The sequence below is a fragment of the Anarrhichthys ocellatus genome, unplaced genomic scaffold, assembly GCF_004355925.1.
Source record: "Anarrhichthys ocellatus isolate YVR2014 unplaced genomic scaffold, GSC_Weel_1.0 scaffold1, whole genome shotgun sequence".
Classification (NCBI taxonomy): Eukaryota; Metazoa; Chordata; class Actinopteri; order Perciformes; family Anarhichadidae; genus Anarrhichthys; species Anarrhichthys ocellatus.
Genome location: NW_022280031.1, coordinates 4,871,934 through 4,889,215, shown reverse-complemented (window position 1 = coordinate 4,889,215; position 17,282 = coordinate 4,871,934). Strand labels below are relative to the sequence as shown.

General features: G+C 40.3%; 2 protein-coding genes and 1 long non-coding RNA gene across 3 annotated transcripts in view; 1 reads left to right on the top strand and 2 right to left on the bottom strand.

Moving 5' to 3' along the window:
- grm2b (glutamate receptor, metabotropic 2b) overlaps nucleotides 1–2,675 on the bottom strand; it is a 24,689-nt gene extending 22,014 nt beyond the window's left edge. The window contains exon 1 of the mRNA XM_031852267.1: nucleotides 1,771–2,675. The gene's annotated coding sequence lies outside the window, so the exon portion shown is untranslated. The remainder of the gene's footprint in view (nucleotides 1–1,770) is intronic.
- Nucleotides 2,068–13,698, top strand: LOC116386302 (uncharacterized). Its single transcript, XR_004212952.1, has 3 exons — nucleotides 2,068–2,200; nucleotides 7,283–7,582; nucleotides 11,281–13,698. It is a non-coding gene; the product is annotated as an uncharacterized LOC116386302 (long non-coding RNA).
- Nucleotides 2,987–17,282, bottom strand: part of tex264b (testis expressed 264, ER-phagy receptor b) — a 38,501-nt gene continuing 24,205 nt past the window's right edge. Inside the window, exons 3-4 of the mRNA XM_031852344.1 lie at nucleotides 14,135–14,300; nucleotides 2,987–7,542 (exon numbers count right to left, since the gene is read on the bottom strand). Coding sequence (XP_031708204.1) covers nucleotides 7,238–7,542; nucleotides 14,135–14,300 — 471 coding nt within the window. The 3' untranslated portion in view covers nucleotides 2,987–7,237. The remainder of the gene's footprint in view (nucleotides 7,543–14,134; nucleotides 14,301–17,282) is intronic.

Below are 17,282 nucleotides of genomic sequence, written 5' to 3'. Positions count from 1 at the left end.
GGTGGGGGTGGGGGGGGGGGGGGGGGGGGGGGGGGGGGGGGGGGGGGCACTAACCACCTGTTTGTTATTGTTAACAAAATCCACTGCTGAAATCAATCTATTTGATGTATTATTTAATACTATGATGTCCGATAACGTTTTTTTAATGCTCCTTTTAGTAACATCACCTCAAGCATTTAGGCTTTGCCCTCGGGTTTGTTTGGCACATAGCCTTTTGTTGAATGCTTGATTGAACATGACATGACATTTCATTTAGTGTGCAATCCACTACACGTGAATCATTAAGCCTGTTGAGTAATAACAGCTTAAACACAGCACTTGTTCCATGAGATTTGTCTAAAATGTTGCTTTCCAATGTTTAGTGACTATCACTGGTAGGATGATCATTTTGTGCTTATTATGGCAAACTAAACAAGATGGATTGCGGACAAAGTCTCGTCCTTTTCCCCACGATTTTATTTTTGTGTAATATGACCCAACTGATTTTCACATTATCCAGCTGTGCAGTCGGAAGACACAGGACAAATCACCTGTGCCATTTAACATTGTGAATTTGAATGATTCTCTGAAGGAGTGGAACTAGCTGTTCAAAGCAAAAAAAAACTATATTTACTGCTGATGCAATACAAAAAGAAGAAGAGAAAAACAGCAGTCGCCATAATCCCACTAATGATTTTCATAACTATATCATCTCCAGTGGGGACACAGTTTATCCCTCCACCTGGACTTGTCAGCTGAAGGAATTAGGATGCCTCTGTGGTGGCCAGCAGCCGGCTAGATTGTAAATTTGAACAGATCAAGTGCATCATTTCATCAAAATAGCACAGGAGAAATCAGTCAGCCTGTTTGGCTCTCAGGATTTTATTGTGCCAATATCTTACCTGGGTGTTTACGAGGAAACTTAATGTGTCTAAATCACATACTGAGACGAAGTGCAGATGTGAGAGTGAGACTGGCTACAACAGGTTGCCTCAGTCTATTGACTGTTGGTGGCACCATCCAATAATAACATGATAATCACATTCATGCAGACATGGTGGTGGTGGTGGTGGTGGTGGTATTACAGTAACCTACAACCAACCTATCACTGTTCTCTTGCATTTGAGAGAAATCCCGCTGCTACATCACATCCTGTCGGATTCATTGACAACTATTTGATGCATGCAATCGTGTATTTGTCAAGTGCCTAATCAGTCTTTACGAAATACTTTCATGACTCTTGCAGAATGAAAACAACTCAGTTACTCTCACAGCAGGGCGCTATTACATTGTTCATGAAGCTGTCTAAAAACAAAAGCTCTGATTAGTACGAGAACTGCAAGTGCGATATTAGACTATAAATGCAATCTTTAGTGGAGGACAATTGTGACTGTGCTGAATAGTCTCTCGTGTGGAGAGGGAGACAACTTGACATACAGTATTCCAACATACATGCAGAAACACTCAGGTGTTGGATTGTCTAATTATAAAGAGATAGGCTACACACTATAAGGGCAAGTTGCTTTGAATATTTACTGGTGATATTGAGCCATAGAGATTTGAGTGCAATAAAGATGCATGTTGGAAAAATGTGATCAACTGATCTGGATTGAATGGCAGTTAAGATGGGGATGTGGGATGCGTGATCAAATCTAATCTTAAGGAGAAAGCATACAAACGCACTCGTACAGTAAAATGCAGAGACAAGTTATTTCTATGACAGACTATGCTAGGTTGGGAAAAACATACCACTATGTTAAAAATCGAAGTTATCAAGGGCTCATTTCTTACCTGGTTGTAGCACTGTGTCTCTTGGCAGATATATCTGCAGGTCTCTTTTCCTCAATCCGCGCGTCAATTAACAGACAACGTGCAGCGCTTCATGTGACGAGCGGAGTCCAGATGTTGTTCACTTTCAGCATGTTGGCCAGGCAGCGGGTTGGATCTGTCCTTGGTTCTGAAGTGTTGTCCTCATCGGCAAGTCTGTCAAACTCCACTCGGGGCTCTCCAACTCGTGTCTGCCAGTCACCGTGTGTGCAGCACGCCTACAGACCGGAGCGATACAGCCCACCGCACATGTGCGCGTGTGTCCACTCGCATCGACAGTTACGATGCGCGACGGATTCTTCTGTATGTGTCTGCCTGCTGGACTGAGAGTCAAGTGAATCTAAACGAATCTGTGATTACAATTACAATCGCTATCTATCGTGGTTTCTCTTCGGTAAGTGAATCAAATTCAACTTCAAAACAATAAGTGTTGAGGAATCCTATATAGCGCTCGTGCAGCCCCTCTCTGCAGCGCCACAGCTATAATGAGTGCAACGAGTCGACGCTGCGCTCTCGCGTCTCAGTAGCCTCACTGTGCTTCACAGCGTTTGTTTGCAGGGAAGCGAGCTACAGCATCCACATCAGGAACAACTTTTAAAAAAAAAAATAGGGAATGTAAATGTTCCGTTTGCTGTAGTCCTATGCAGGAGTGAAGAATACAAACATCTAAGTCACAAATCCTGTTCCCAGCTTCTCACGTGGTCTTTTTTTAAATGACTAATCAATTGCATTGTGGGAGCAAGCTTGTGAGGTATCTAACTTTTAATGATATATCCCCCTCCCCCCCATTTAAACATCTTTCCAAATAGACAAAGCAAGGCGCTGCAGCTCTCCAGCTAAATTTAGATAGATGAGAAAAGAGAAATGAGCAACTTTTCCCCCCTCTATGAAGGCTGGCCAGCTCCTCGTTCACCTCCATCTCATTAAAACGGAATCCCACTCCAGATGAGAGGCACAGCACTTCACAAACTCAAAGGGGGCCTTGCACGGTTTGTTTTTCACTGAAAAGGCTACAACGTCCCACACGAACAGATACAACTCCCATAGCAAACAAGTTCACATTTAATCTGCTGTTCATATGATGAAGGCATACTTGAGCTCAAGGTTGAATTACATTTTAAAAATTGCAAACAACCCTGAACTAATACGAACACAATACATATTAAAAATGTTTTTCCATCGTCCAAAAGAAGCGAGGCTAACTGTATTGATTCAGCTATTAGCTATTTAAAAGCGGTGTAGCCAGCAGTGGAAAACCTCAATGTCTCACTGGTAATTAAGGTGAACTATGCTACATGGTGCTCTGTAGCAAAGCATTCTGCGAAGACACCCTTTCATGCAACAAACTGTGCATTTTTTTCCTCTCATCCAAAACAATATTACATCAGGAACATTCCTGTTGCATAATTAGTGAGGAGTGCAGAAAAGGTCTGCTGCACCAGTTTGGGTTGTTAAGTCCAACTCCGTACCCTGTGCACAACCAGTTGCAATTAAATCTGGAAATATTCAGGAAGCAACGTAATAATGAATGCAGAATGTATTCATCTTCATCGCTCACCCGTTTCTGTCACCTTCACATACTTGAGCACCACCACCACCACACCCTCCTCTCACCTACACACATACATAACACATCTCACCGTTTTAAAATGTTTAATTTCTGCACTAACAATAGATACTTTGCAGTTAGGGGCTGGGAAAAGAAAAACTTTTTCTGTGTACAATTAAAATGACGAGTGGGTCCTGCTTGTTGCATAATTCCCTCAGCTAACACAAAGGGACCAATTTCCTCCTGAAATAGAATTGTAGTTTACATTACAATAGTTGAGGGCATGTGGGTGGAATGTAGAGTTTAGATAGCAACATGCCAATTAATGTCGAGTGAAATTATAGAGGACAGACACAAAGCGTTTCCAGCCAGTGGTCAGTGCACATCAGTCGGACTGCTGCTCTCTTTGTGGGTTTCTAATGATTCAATGTCAATGAACGATGTTAAACAAACAGTTTAAAATCATGTGGTGTTTCTGTTTTTGTTGCTGTTCACAAGTATGGAAACATACAAAAACAAACTTTGTTATAGAAATACTGCTTTCTACAAAGGAAATTGTCCCTGCTTAGATTCAACTTCCCACCCCAAAGGTTCATCCTTCAAGGATAAATCCGTTTTCAGCTTAATTTGGCTCATATTTTCATACATTGTTATGAAAATACTCTGTACTCATTAAAGTAATTGCTGGGAACAAACGAGGTCAATGTGGCAAGAAACTCGAGCAGTCAGACTATCGGATACAAGCCAAGCCTTGTAAACAAGCCAAACGTTTGGTCAGATCACTGAAACTACTCTATTTGGAGGTAAAACACAAAGTGGCTGCACTTTTAATATAAAAAAAGAATAGGCTGCCTCAACACAGGATAACTATGTGTCCACAAATACAACATGTACAGTGGGTCAAATGTAAACCCTTCAATATCCCTGCAGTCACAGATTTCAGCTATTACTTTTGTGAGTACATAAGTGACTATTGTCAACAGGAACAGTGATCCTAAACTATGACAAGTTGGAATAAAGCGGAATTACCCTTTAATTCCATAAAACAGTATCTCTACCAGCTACTGTCACACCAATGATATTTAAGTCTAGTTATGTTTAGATTCCCTGTAGCCAACAAATAATTCACAGATCAGCATCGCCTCAGCAAGTTACTACCCCACGTGTATAGGAGTGCACCCACTGCTCCCAGAGAGGTGCTATAACTACACAAACAGGCAGCACCACAGGGCCTCACTCTACTATTTAAGCACATTCATCTTGTTTAACTTTACCCTGAGGGAATTTAACCCTCTTTAGAGCCATCAGCATTTAGATTACAAATGTAAACACACACTATAGATCATCGTATTTGTAGAGCATTAGTCAGGTAACAGCTCAGCATTCTGCCAATTAGGTCTCAGCAGCAAATTCAACCAGAATAAATGAGTGAATGAGTGATGCTGTAACTGGCTTTTTTTTTTACATTTCCATGTGGAATAAGAACATACAATAGTTTAACAAGGGATTATCAAGAAAAATGACTCAAATGAGCTGTCAGGCAGCAAAAGATCTCCATTAATGGAATATAATTTTCCTCAAAGCATCAGTCTGGCTGTATAATATATGTAATGTTAGTCATTACTTAAGACTGAATAACACCCTTTACAATAGCTTTAGTTCAGATAAAAACACTCTTTTCTGCAGGTTTTCTCTCGGCTTAAACAGTCTGATCGTGAAGCCGTTGCAGGATGAGAGTTTATCTGACAATGTAATGCCACAGTTACGGTTAAGGAAAGCCTTATTGGTGTGGTTAGTTATATCAAACGCAACAGTGAAGTCAAGGACAGACATAAGCCTTTGTCTACACGTAATACCCGTTTCTGTCCAAGTGAAAATCTGTAGAATCTTAAAAGAACGCATTTTAGCTCAGAATATGCGGTTTACTTGAAACTGGCCTAGAAGGATTTTCTCACACTTGATAACACATGCACATCCCTTTGAGCTGCCTGCACCCTCTAAGTGAGCACTGCTCTCTGCGACAAGTCCGGTGCGATAAGGATGATAAAATAAAGGATATGGATATGACTGGACACACTGTCTGGGTCATTAGGGTGGTCTTTCAGGCTGCTGCTGCCATATTTATTTCAGAGGGAAAGAGAGAAAAGAATAAAAGGAGAAAAACAAACAGAAACTACAGACCATCCTGCAATGGGATCACACACCAGCAGCCATGATGCCAAATAGGGCCTTTAATTTAATCTCAGATACATACCAGTAAAGTGTTGTGATTGGATTCTGCACAGTTGTGACAAAATCTGTTTACAACTAGACAGACTGTCAGACGAATACAAACACCTGGCAAAGGCCTCTGTGGTAGTTCCCACTGCAGTTGGTGTCTCCAGAACCACATTTTGTCGTGATGACACACACGTACTCACAAGGTGAAAACTATATACCAGCCTCGCTGTTGCAGCTGGTAATTAGACTCTGCAAAGAGACAGCAGATGGGAGAAAGGCTGAGAAAGTAAAATAACACAATATGACGGCTTGAAAGAAAATGAGGAGCTGTGAATGGATGTGTGAGGAAGTAAGAAGCCAGATGTAAATAAAAGGTAGAGTAACAGAAATTTGCATTCAGTAATGGGAAATTAATATTAGTGGTCACTTGCCATGTAAGCTTTCTCCTCGACTAATCATGACAGCAGGCTGCACACGCACGCGCGCATACACACACACACACACACACACACACACACACACACACACACACACACGCACAATAACCATGTCCTAACTGAGGAGTGCTCGTGAGAACTACACGAAGAAGGTTATTATGCATTAATTCACACCTTCCTCTTTGGAAATGAAGTCAATTTTATATCAAAACATGTGCATCAGCAACAGAGCTATGTCAACGCTCAAACGCTGTGAAATACACTTAAATATTCAGTCAAATAAACAAGAACAGAACAGATCACTTTGTGAAGTCTATGTGCTTATAGTAATTGCAATGCCTTAAGTGAATGAAACAAAGGCCCTTTGTAAACAAGTAAAACAGTAAAAACTCCATGTATGTTTGTCAAACAATCCTCTAATAAACACAAGTATTGCATGTAATGGTTCAGTACAGCATATTAGACATTTCAAGTAAAATACTTTTTTCTAACATATACATCTTGCATCATTTTGACAAACATCATCACTTCTCCAAAAATGTTTCAAGAAACACAGGTTACCTGAATAAGCTTCTGCAGCTTTAAAGTTGTTTGTTTTCTGTCAGCAAAATCTAGCAGATTTTGATACTTTCACTTTAAAAAGAGGTGATTAAAAGAGTAAAGAATAAGTCTGGTTATATTTTATATTTTAGTCTTATTATCAACAGATCCAATAGAAGTGCCTGTGTAGCCAAAGCCACCTTAGACCTCCTGTTTTGTTCAATAACTTTTAGGAAAAGACATCAGTGAGACACACTGTTGCACTGGGTGACATGTTCCTTCATTACAAAGAACATGGGCTCTGTAGTTCATTTGGAGCTGGTCCTGCATACACCGTCCTGCTGCTTACTAGAGCACCAAATGAAGATGAATCCACTATCTACCCCTGTTTGTGTAACATTTGTTAAAAACTACAGTGATCAGCTGTTTTAGCTAAAAAAAAGACACCTTATATTAATGAGCCATTTTTTTTAAAGATTCTTCTACAGGGCAGGATGGGGTCTCAGGGTAGGGAAGTCTGAAAGTATTGAGAAACAGTGTTAGTTTTGGTCTTTTCATTAGATTTGTTCACAATACCAGACACATAGAATATCACCTGCCTTATCCTTTAATACCCATAGTGAGACACACTTTTATAATTTGAATTTCTCAATCTTCTCAATTTCAATCCTTTAATCTCTTTTTCTCAAGTAATGTCTCTAACTGAACTTCTACTCCTCTCCTCCAACAGCACCCCACCACTCCTGAGCCTCCGGGCTCTTCTTGTTGGAGTCTCTAGGAAGCCGCTCTTCTCTCTCTGCCTGCTGTCCACCAGTCTGCTCCCAGTCCAGCTCTTTAAACGAGGTTCCCCTGGAGCTTCTCCCTCTGTAGTTTCTACCCCCTTGATCCTAGACAGACACCGAGCGGACAGAGGACGCCGCCGGGGACGTCTCTCTGAGTCCAACAGGACAACCCCACTCCCTGAGCTGCATTCACTGTTTGAGTCTGCACCTAGAGGGGTGATAAAACAAAAGGGAGGGATGGACAGATGGTGAGAGGAGTTCTATAAACAAACACCACATGAGAAACTCACTGCCCAAAGATCCAGTGCTGGGATTCAACCAAAATCTGCATGACGGGGTTTGAGCTGCACTGTGACTTCAGCTCAGAATAACTATTATCAAAATGATTATTAAAACAGAATCATTAATTATTTGGATATCATATGCTGGGAGGAAAATATATTCATACATGTATGAATATATCTTCAAATTAATTGTCAGTATATCCATTTTTTTAAAATATGCTTTAGAGAAATTGTTAAAATAGTTCAAGGCCATAAAAAGACTGGAGTCTACAGACACGTTTTAGACTAACACGCTCACAAAGACAATGTTAACATACTAATACCATGTTCATGTTCAGTTAAGACTTTGAGCTTACAAACATTTGCTGATTAGCTTTAAACAGTACAGCCGAGGCTGCATGAGAATGTCATTAGTTATGCACATATTACGTAAAGTGCTGAATAACTTAAAGCTTTGACCTGATGATGGCACTGGATGAAAAGTCAGGGGATGACCAAAGTTATTACAATTCATCCGGAGGGAGACATACCAAATCTTATTTGATATCATCCGTCTAATAGTGGTCGAGATATTTCACTCAAAAACACAAATGTCAACCTCAAGGTGGCGCTGAAGGAAAAGTCAGGGGGGGTCCCCAAAGTCGTTGGGGACCCCTCTGACTTTTCAGCCAGTAGAATTTATCCTCTGTATACGCATCCGTGGTCCCAACTAATGTCATGGCATTCCATTCAATAGTTGTGTTGAGATATTTGTATGAAGTCTGATCAGTCTAAGACTCTAAGTGGTCGAGTGACCGACTGATAGTCCCACAGCCAGACCAACATAAAGATAACCTAAATCCATAAGAGATATTGAACCTTTACAGTGACTTCTTTGTCAGCTTTGATCCATAACTTATATGTTTACCGGACTATAGTTTTTGATGGTAAATCAAATTTAAAAAAAACTACCAAACCAGAAGACACAAGATCATGGAGATCACGTTTCTTTTTGCTAATCTTTGCTTACGTGTTTCTTATACATTTGCTTGTTTTATCTCATGCTGTACTTCACTGTTATATTTTCATTTAATGTACTTTATATCAAAATAGGAGTTTCATAAGTTGTGTAGAAATGACAAATACTTGCATCTTGCACATTCAATTCAGTTTAGGATAATACGTGAATGACGAACTAGAACATTAGTAAAACATTTAACTCCAAAAATGTGGAAGCAAGGAAATACTTGTTCTTTTCCAGGATGTAGTATATCTTGCTCGTCACATATTTTTCTGGTTGTTAGGCAACTATGGGATGCGCAACAACACCATGTGCTGCATCCTGAAGTCGGAACTCAAAATAGGCACTGAAATGTTGTTAATTGGAAAGTCTGGTACGCTAAAGGTCTTCTGCTCTCTAATTGGAGGGGTTCATAGAGGCAGCTCAACCACTTGACTCCTCTGTTTTTTAGTTTGTTCCTTGCAGGTTAAAATAAGACTAATTTCATACCTGTGTGCCATTTTGTCGACCTTTTTTTTGTCTTTGAGTGGCTGTGAGTGTTTCCACATAACCCTCTTCTCAAATCAATACATCCTTACATTAAGCCAGACTGTCATTAACTGCAGACCTGATGATGATACAGATAAGAACTAACCTTTCATATGAAAAAGGTGACAGAAGACATAAGGAGGTTAATGTCATAGGTGATATTTAATGCTACATGGTAGAGGACAGGTTGACAAACTAAACCTTCTAATCGCTGAGCATATCAGTTGAGGGACAACGTATAAAAAGCACAAAGCATCAAGCAAAGACTGCATTATAAAGTAACAAGTTATACTGTCAATCAACAAATGCATTTCCCATGAAATCTATTTAACATTTAAATATGGGCTTTCAGATCAACACTGGCTGTAACCTAAACAAAATCATACAATGATTTCAAACCATAAGATTGAACGAGGTGAAGAAAAAAAGAAAACACAGTGAAAGCTGCTGACTTGGTCAGTAACTGTGAGAAGCTCTTTAGACAGCAAAGCGAAACATTTAGTTTTATTCCTCACTAAACTTCAAAGTAAACAGAAGGACACGCTTCAGAATGTCACACGTCTGAGCTCGAGTTAGGAGACCTCCAACAAGCAAACTACAAAAAGGGGAAATTGTGTTATGAAGCAACATGCGAATAGTACAGAACATTAACCAGCCTGACATTTTAATCAGGAGCAACTCTGATAGTTTATGAGGAAATACTTTACGCTCATGTGTGCTAAGCCTGCTGCTGAGTGTGCTGTAATGCACTGAGTGAAAACAGAGAAGACATAAAGGCTCATGTTGTTGTGTCACACTTGCCCAAAATATGATATTAGAAAAGAGAGATATTGCATTGGAAATCTTTTCACGTGGACAGAATATGAGACGAAGCACACAGGCGCAGATTAGAGAATTTAATCTAATTGCATGTAAACTGCAAAGTTTATTGAGTGATACATTATTCATTCCAGACAATAACATAGCATACAGGGGACTATGACGACTTGTGGAAGGGAAGTTGTATACATGAGAAAGAAACCACAAACCATAAAAGGTGTACTCATTAGAATGAATCCCTAAATCTATCTTTGTGTAATGCATTTCAAATTCAAATGAACTCTTTGAATCAAGCCACAGGCTCTGGTTGATAATTCTAAACTCACTTCATGTGCATTTGATTGAAGAGATAAATGAAATAAAACATTAGAAATATGCATAGTGAGCGCCGATAGAGGAAGGAGTTTGGTCTTGTGTTGGCTTTCCCCTGCTGGTTGAACGCCTAAAGCAAGCAGCAACATTTAATCAGTCAGTGGGGAAGAAAAGTCCCATTTGTATTGGAAGACACACTTTAGGAATAACATCTTAATCTTTAAAGGAAAAAAGCTGTCGCTGCATTTGATCGGAGGGGTCGAGTGGTGCCTTCAGGCATCGGTCTCTGCACCTGAGTGACAGCTGATGAGACGGAGAAAGATGCTGCAGAATTATAGCAGGTTTAATGTGCAAACTTACTTTACAGAAAGATAATCAGCATATTAAGGCTTAAACACACGACTAACTAAGAGAGCTTTTGAGGAATAGTTTGACATTTTGGCTGAGAGCATAGTGATTAGGAGTTTAAAAGTTTAGAAATCGGCCAACCAGCACTTTCAAAGCGCACTAATTACCATGTTATCATCAATTGGTCAGTGTCTGACTGTTGCCTGGCAACCTCACGGTGAGTACAACACTGCACCGGGCGAATAAATATCAACAGCATGTTTCTCTCCGTAAAACATCAAGTGGTCATTTCTATATTTCTGTTTGTGTGCAGATAACATAAACAAAGTATAACATGTCAATTAGTGAGCTGTAGCAGGCAGATGTTTGAGTGTGACGAGCTGTTGAGGTGAGCTTGGTGGCTCCAGCTTGATAAGAGATTAGTAATGATATTCTCATCTAACTCGAAAAAACAAACAAGGGCATTTTTTTAAAACGTCGAACTATTCCTTGAGAGGAAAATGTTTAAATACTGTGAAATTGAAATGGTCGACATTCAGAGAACTGAAAGACTCGCAATATCATCAGGAAGACTTGTGACATGACTTGGACTTGTGATTTTACATTGACTAGCCCCATGAGGCAACTAACAAAGACTTTTGGTTGTGGTTCCTAGACTGCTGTCTGACAGAGCGAGGAGGCCGGGGGTCGATCCAGTCACTGAGACGGGGTCGGTGGTGGAGCGGATGGTGTGGGCTGAGCTGAGGGGAAACTGGACCAAAGACGCCTCCAGTGTCCCGAATGCTCCGCTGGTGTGGTTTAGTTGATCCCAGTGTGACAGGAGCACGGCTGCCTCTCACATTATCATTCACAGTCATGTGACCCAAATGTCATTCCCACTCTGCATTCACCCATGACACATTGTCAACAACTCTCAGTTTAAATCTGTTGTGCAGCAAAGAGTGGAGATCCAAATATACTTTTGGGGTATTGTTTCCTGTGGAGATGTGACACTAGGTGTGAGGGTTTAGACAAATATATTATAAGTAACTAATTAATGTAACACCTGTTGAGGCAACTGAGTCGCTTTTTCGTGCAAAATCATTTACTTTCAATTCAAAGGCGATTATTGATGAAGAATTGCCCTCAACTACTTTTGGAGAGGCAACAGTTACAGAGAAATTAAAGTTAGGGGAAAGGTTTATCCAAAATATAAGTTGAATGTGGACACGGAGCACCCTGAATAAATGCAGCATTGTGCACTATGCTCCTCAGTGCAGACACCAAACAGTGGAGGCTCACACACTCTTGACTCTCCAACAGTTGTTTTGTACTCTCTGAGTCTGTACTTTATTTTAGAGACGTTGAAATCAACTGTATCTCTTAAGTGATACTTAGTGTCGCTAATTCATTTTTGTTTATTAGATATTGGGCTATATGTATAAAATTGACTTGAATTATTTGAAACCTTATATTTGTAAACAACCCATGCTATCTGGCTTCATGTTAAAAATGAAATTCATACTGTAACATGTGGTCTCCTGTGTGTTTTGCTTGATTTATGTGGGTTTCTTCTGTGTATTTGTGTCTTTTAAGTTTCAGCTGGGCTATATATAGATTGTTATATGGTCAGCTTGTATTGAATTGTACTGAACTGAACAATATGGCCTCTGCCACAAAGCTGTAGCAATTTGGCGTTGTTGTCATCAATTCCCACTCCATGTCGACTCATGATTAGGCTCGCTTCATCTCGCATCAACCAGGATTTACTCTTGAAAACATTTGTTCACAAGCTTTTATGTCCCTCTCTTATCGTCGTGTGTGAGGATAAATTAGTGTCAAGTGGAAATTCTTTGAACCTAAGTTTTCCACATGGTGTCTGTGTAGCTGTGGACAGCCCCTTGGTGGCTGTGTATGGCAGCACGCGTCCACCAGAAGCTGTTGTGTCTATGCTTTTCATTAACACCTAGGAAGGTGTCAATCACGGTTTGCTTCTGCAGGGCTGCTCATAAACAAAACAGCACGGAAACAAGGTCCAGCTCCCCTGGGTGCCACCCGAGCGGCAACTCCCACAGCCAAATGCTGAGCCAAAACACAGGAGCAGTGACACGGCATTCAAAAACGTATAGCTGACTGTAATGAACTAACGGAGGCAACTTTCCTCCTAAAATAATACGTCAAAAGCTTTTTAGATACAATATTATGGTATTAAAACCGATTCCACTTCTCTGAAATGTGTCTTGTGGCTATTAGAACGCTTAAAGAAGCACTAATCAATATTTTTATAGCAATAATGAGTCAAATGACTATGAAGTAGGAGCGTTTGCACCATCTCTGATTCACAAAAGATATGGGGCTAATGATATTACCCATCAAATTTTGCTGTTTGTTTTTTTTTGCATGTTGCAAAGTATACAAGCACTTGAGGTCAATGCGTCGGTTGTGAGAGGGTCTTGCCAGAGGAACCTCGAGGCAATTAAGAGAGAGGAAGGGGGAAATATAAGCCCAGGATTTGTGAGGGAAGAAATCATTTGTTTATCCGTTTATATAAAAACATTATTTTTTTATTCATCTTTTTCTTGTTTTTCCTTTCTCTTGTATTTTCAAAAAACGACATGTAGGGGAGCTTTATTCAGGTATTTTTCATGACACAACTGTCATTGCATCGTGTCATTGCATCGTGTCACTGCGTCCCAAAATAAACGAGTTTGAGCAAACACCTCTTATAAATGTGCTTCAGTTAACACCAACTCTCTGAAGACGCTAATCATTTCACTGTAACTGTGTGTGGCTAATAGCACAGATCTTTGTGAATCGGACTGTTTGTACAATGAGGCTCTTTTGCATAGAAACAGACTCATTTTGCGCCGAATAAAGGCATATTTCCTAATTAAAATACGTGCCAGTAGCACAGGAGCGCCAAGAAGCTATTTGCTTGGCAGCACAGGGGTGCATTTCAGAATTATGAGGTTTCTTTTTGGGGTAATTTCTGCAGGTTTAGTGGCTGCAAAAGCCACGCATCCTTCTGTGAATTCGCCCATAAGTGTAATGTAAAATAATCACCTGACTGTATTTTCCCTCAGCTCTACTGAGAGTTTTGGTGCCCGCCCATTGTACAGTACCAGCTCAGCACTGCAGACAGAGAAAGTTAATAACTAGCTGGAGAACATGCTGTAGCGTTTAGCTGCTAAAGACACTGATAGTTCACTCGACAGCAGAAACAGAGCTGAAAAGAGACTGAATAATGGACTTCAGTTTGTCAGGAGGCCAAAAACATGGCTCCAAATCACTGCTGATGTTGCTCAACATCTGCTGCATGTGTAGGCAACTGTTTGCTAACACATTTACCATATCAACATACAGTGTTATAATAATGGTTATGTAGGGATACTAAATGCTGTCATTTCCCATCAGTATGACTGGCGAGCCTCCGGTCCTGTGCAGCTTAACAGGGCTTTGAAACCCACAAGGTTCAAATACGAAACATGTATGTGCTTATGCGTTACAGCATGAAATAGGCCTACACGAACCTGAGACTTCGGAGTCACTCTGCAAATCCTCTTGTTCCAACAGCTTCCTTTCTGCCTTTCGGACTTCAGGCACATAGAAATCTCCCTGCCGGGCCAAGGGGGCCATGAACTGGATCAGACCCTCTCTGTAGATCTCAAGGAACGGGTGAGCACACAGCCTCTTTTCCTGGGAGAGATCATTTAAGTTGGAGAGAATAAAAAGCAAGTTGAGGATTTACAACAAATACAAGTATACAACATTACCATATGCGTTTTCTTCAATGTTTGGGTGTTTAGCAGCTTGACCAGCCAGATGGTTTGTTACACAGAACCGTCTGATAAGCCGCATTTGTAAATGGGGAGACACTTTCAAACGTGTCATTTCAAATGTGGGAACGTCACCGCTCCACCCCCTGAACTATCATCAATCTATTTCTCCTGTCTTCACATCACACATGTGATGCAACACATCTGTCTTCATTAATGTTCAGCCTCCACACGCTACCCTGCCTCTGTTTAAAATGCTGCTCTTCTTCTGTTACTTGCCTCACTCTTCTAGAAGTGGGGAAGTCTCGCATGACAGACACCACTCCACTTCTCCGACTCATTAACCTTTCATACACCATGTTTTGTCATTCCGCTCATGCACATCCGACGTCTGTTACTTTCGCCCTTTGGGCATTATGCTAAATGTCGAGCAATACTAGAAACACATTGCAGCCACAGTGCAGCATCTCAATGGGATAAATTAGGTGATTTGTTTATATTTCCTCAAATTGATGTCAGTTTTCATTAGTACTTGTTTAATTTGACTAAGTGTAACTTATTTGTTGCTGTTTGATGCAATTTAACAAATAAATGAACTTGATGTTGGTTATCGGATGTGATATTCTGCATCAGACTAAACCACAAGCAATATTATCTTCTTATGGTTAAAGGTCAAAGGATTCAGAGCGCGTCATGACAGAGACCACAGCATTTGGTCTGGTTTAAACTAATGCCACTGATTCTACAGAGGGGCGCCATTTTGACCAACAAAACAAATGCATATTGTGTCCATTACTGTCATCCAGGTGAGCTTTAGACTGGTGAGTTTAAATGTCTGGATGTATTAGGACTATGCTCGTCTTGCTACTGTTCATTTTCTGAAAGCTTTTGAGATCAATTTGAAATGTATACTTGAGTCAAATGCATTGTGAATAAAATGCATTTCTGTTTAAAGTGGTATCAATGTTCAATAACGTTGCAAACTTCCCCGCAGTGCAACAAATAAAGGATTATCTCATTTTATCTTAACATTATTCAAACTGAAATGCATTTCTGTTTATCTCTATGAGACAGGTCTGAAGTATATAGTTTGAATAGTTTTAGATAAATACTATTAATGGCATCTAATGGTTGAAATGGTAGTAGCATATGTTTAAGCGGTGTAACGATTAAGAGGAGGTTCTTGGAAAATGTTCTCCCCTGTAAAGGGTCCCTTGCCCCAAAAGGTTTGAGAACCCTTACTTAAAAGAGGGTGTGGCCTGTGTACGTTAAATTGAGCATAGAAGCGTGGTATTATGATGATGAAGACCTCTGTATTCACACATTGCACCGTTCCTTCATCGCCAAACCCTGTGTTTCATCACCGGCTTGAACTATATTAGCCGAAGTACGCAGACCATCAATCATTTCTTACACTATGGCAAATTCATGTCATCTCTCCAAGAGTTGAAACCGCTCAGATTACGTCTGTTTCTCGTCAGACCCCGGGAGTACGGAGTCCCTGTGCCCCTTGCTGCTGTTCCAGTTTCAGGTAGGTGAGCGTTTAGAGGAACAACAGGAACGTCGCACGCAAAGGATCTCATAATCAGGCTCGCAGCCTGAACAGACACACATAAGATACATTCTTTATAGGAGACAGCTGACTTCTTTTTAAACTTCAGCCTATCATTTCGCTCACCATCTGTCTCTTAGCCCAATTACAACAGCGCTGACGTTCCTCTCACTGTCGTCTGCAGGAACAACGTTGTCAGTTTCGGTGATTTCAGCAGCATCAATAATTGGTGCACTTTTCCTTCAGGAACATCTGTGTATCCTCATTGGCTTGCTTCATCAGCTACTGCTACATATTGCATATTGATGCGCACACATGCATGCCGACATACACACACAAGTTTAATTTTGCAGTTCAGACCATCAATAAATGATCAAGTGTGAAAATGAAGCCTATCGCAGACACACTGTCGGTACAACAGCTACATAGAGGGGTTCAGCATTAATATTTAACTGGCAAATCCTGATTTGAATGTTTTTTTGCTTTACTTTACAGAGTAAAATGGATGCACATTCAATTTGATTTGGTTAGTTGGTTCTTAAAGTTGCACAACAAAGGATTGGAGAGTAACTGATAAATACTGTAGGGCTACTGCAGAACAAGATGTGCCAAATGAGAGTAGACTCAACAGTCTAATGACACACTTAAAAGAGCCAAGAACAAAAGCATTATGTAAAAGAAGGGCTTTTAAAGCCCTGCATGTACACTGAAAGGACAATAATAAAATATCTCAGTAGAAATTAACATATAGTACCTAACAGAGGGAGGGGCTCTTTTATACAAATCCTGGACTCTTTGCAGGAGGGAAGCCTGGACAGGATGAAGAAAGTGGGCATCTGTTTGCTTCACAACATCCCGTTAGGATTTAGTGATGTTTTGATCTGATGTTTCAAGAGGCCACATAAGATGTCCACATTTCTAATGGAATTCATAACAAGAGTTTGGATTTGCCTTGCAGTGTTTTTTAGTTCCTGGCCCTATAGGTCTAATGTCATCAGGACATTATTATTTACAATGGAAACATTGTGACAAAATTGTGTTTATAATGGAAATGAACATCAGGTCCTGCAAAATGTCCCCATGATCCTCAGCAATTATGTGAAGGTGCAGAGCAACAATGGGACCTAAAATGAATCCTTCAAGATGGCAAAAGACACTGAAAAAAACAGATTCTGGCTTTCTCAAAATGTAAACAAAACCTGTAGTAGGACAAAACAACTCATCGGGGCCTACTGCTCAGCCACCCATGTCTTGTTCAATTTAATTCAATTCATTTCAATAGCTCAATATCTGTCTCAGATGGCTTTACAATCTGTACAGCATGAAAAAACTCCCTAAAAAACCCTGCTT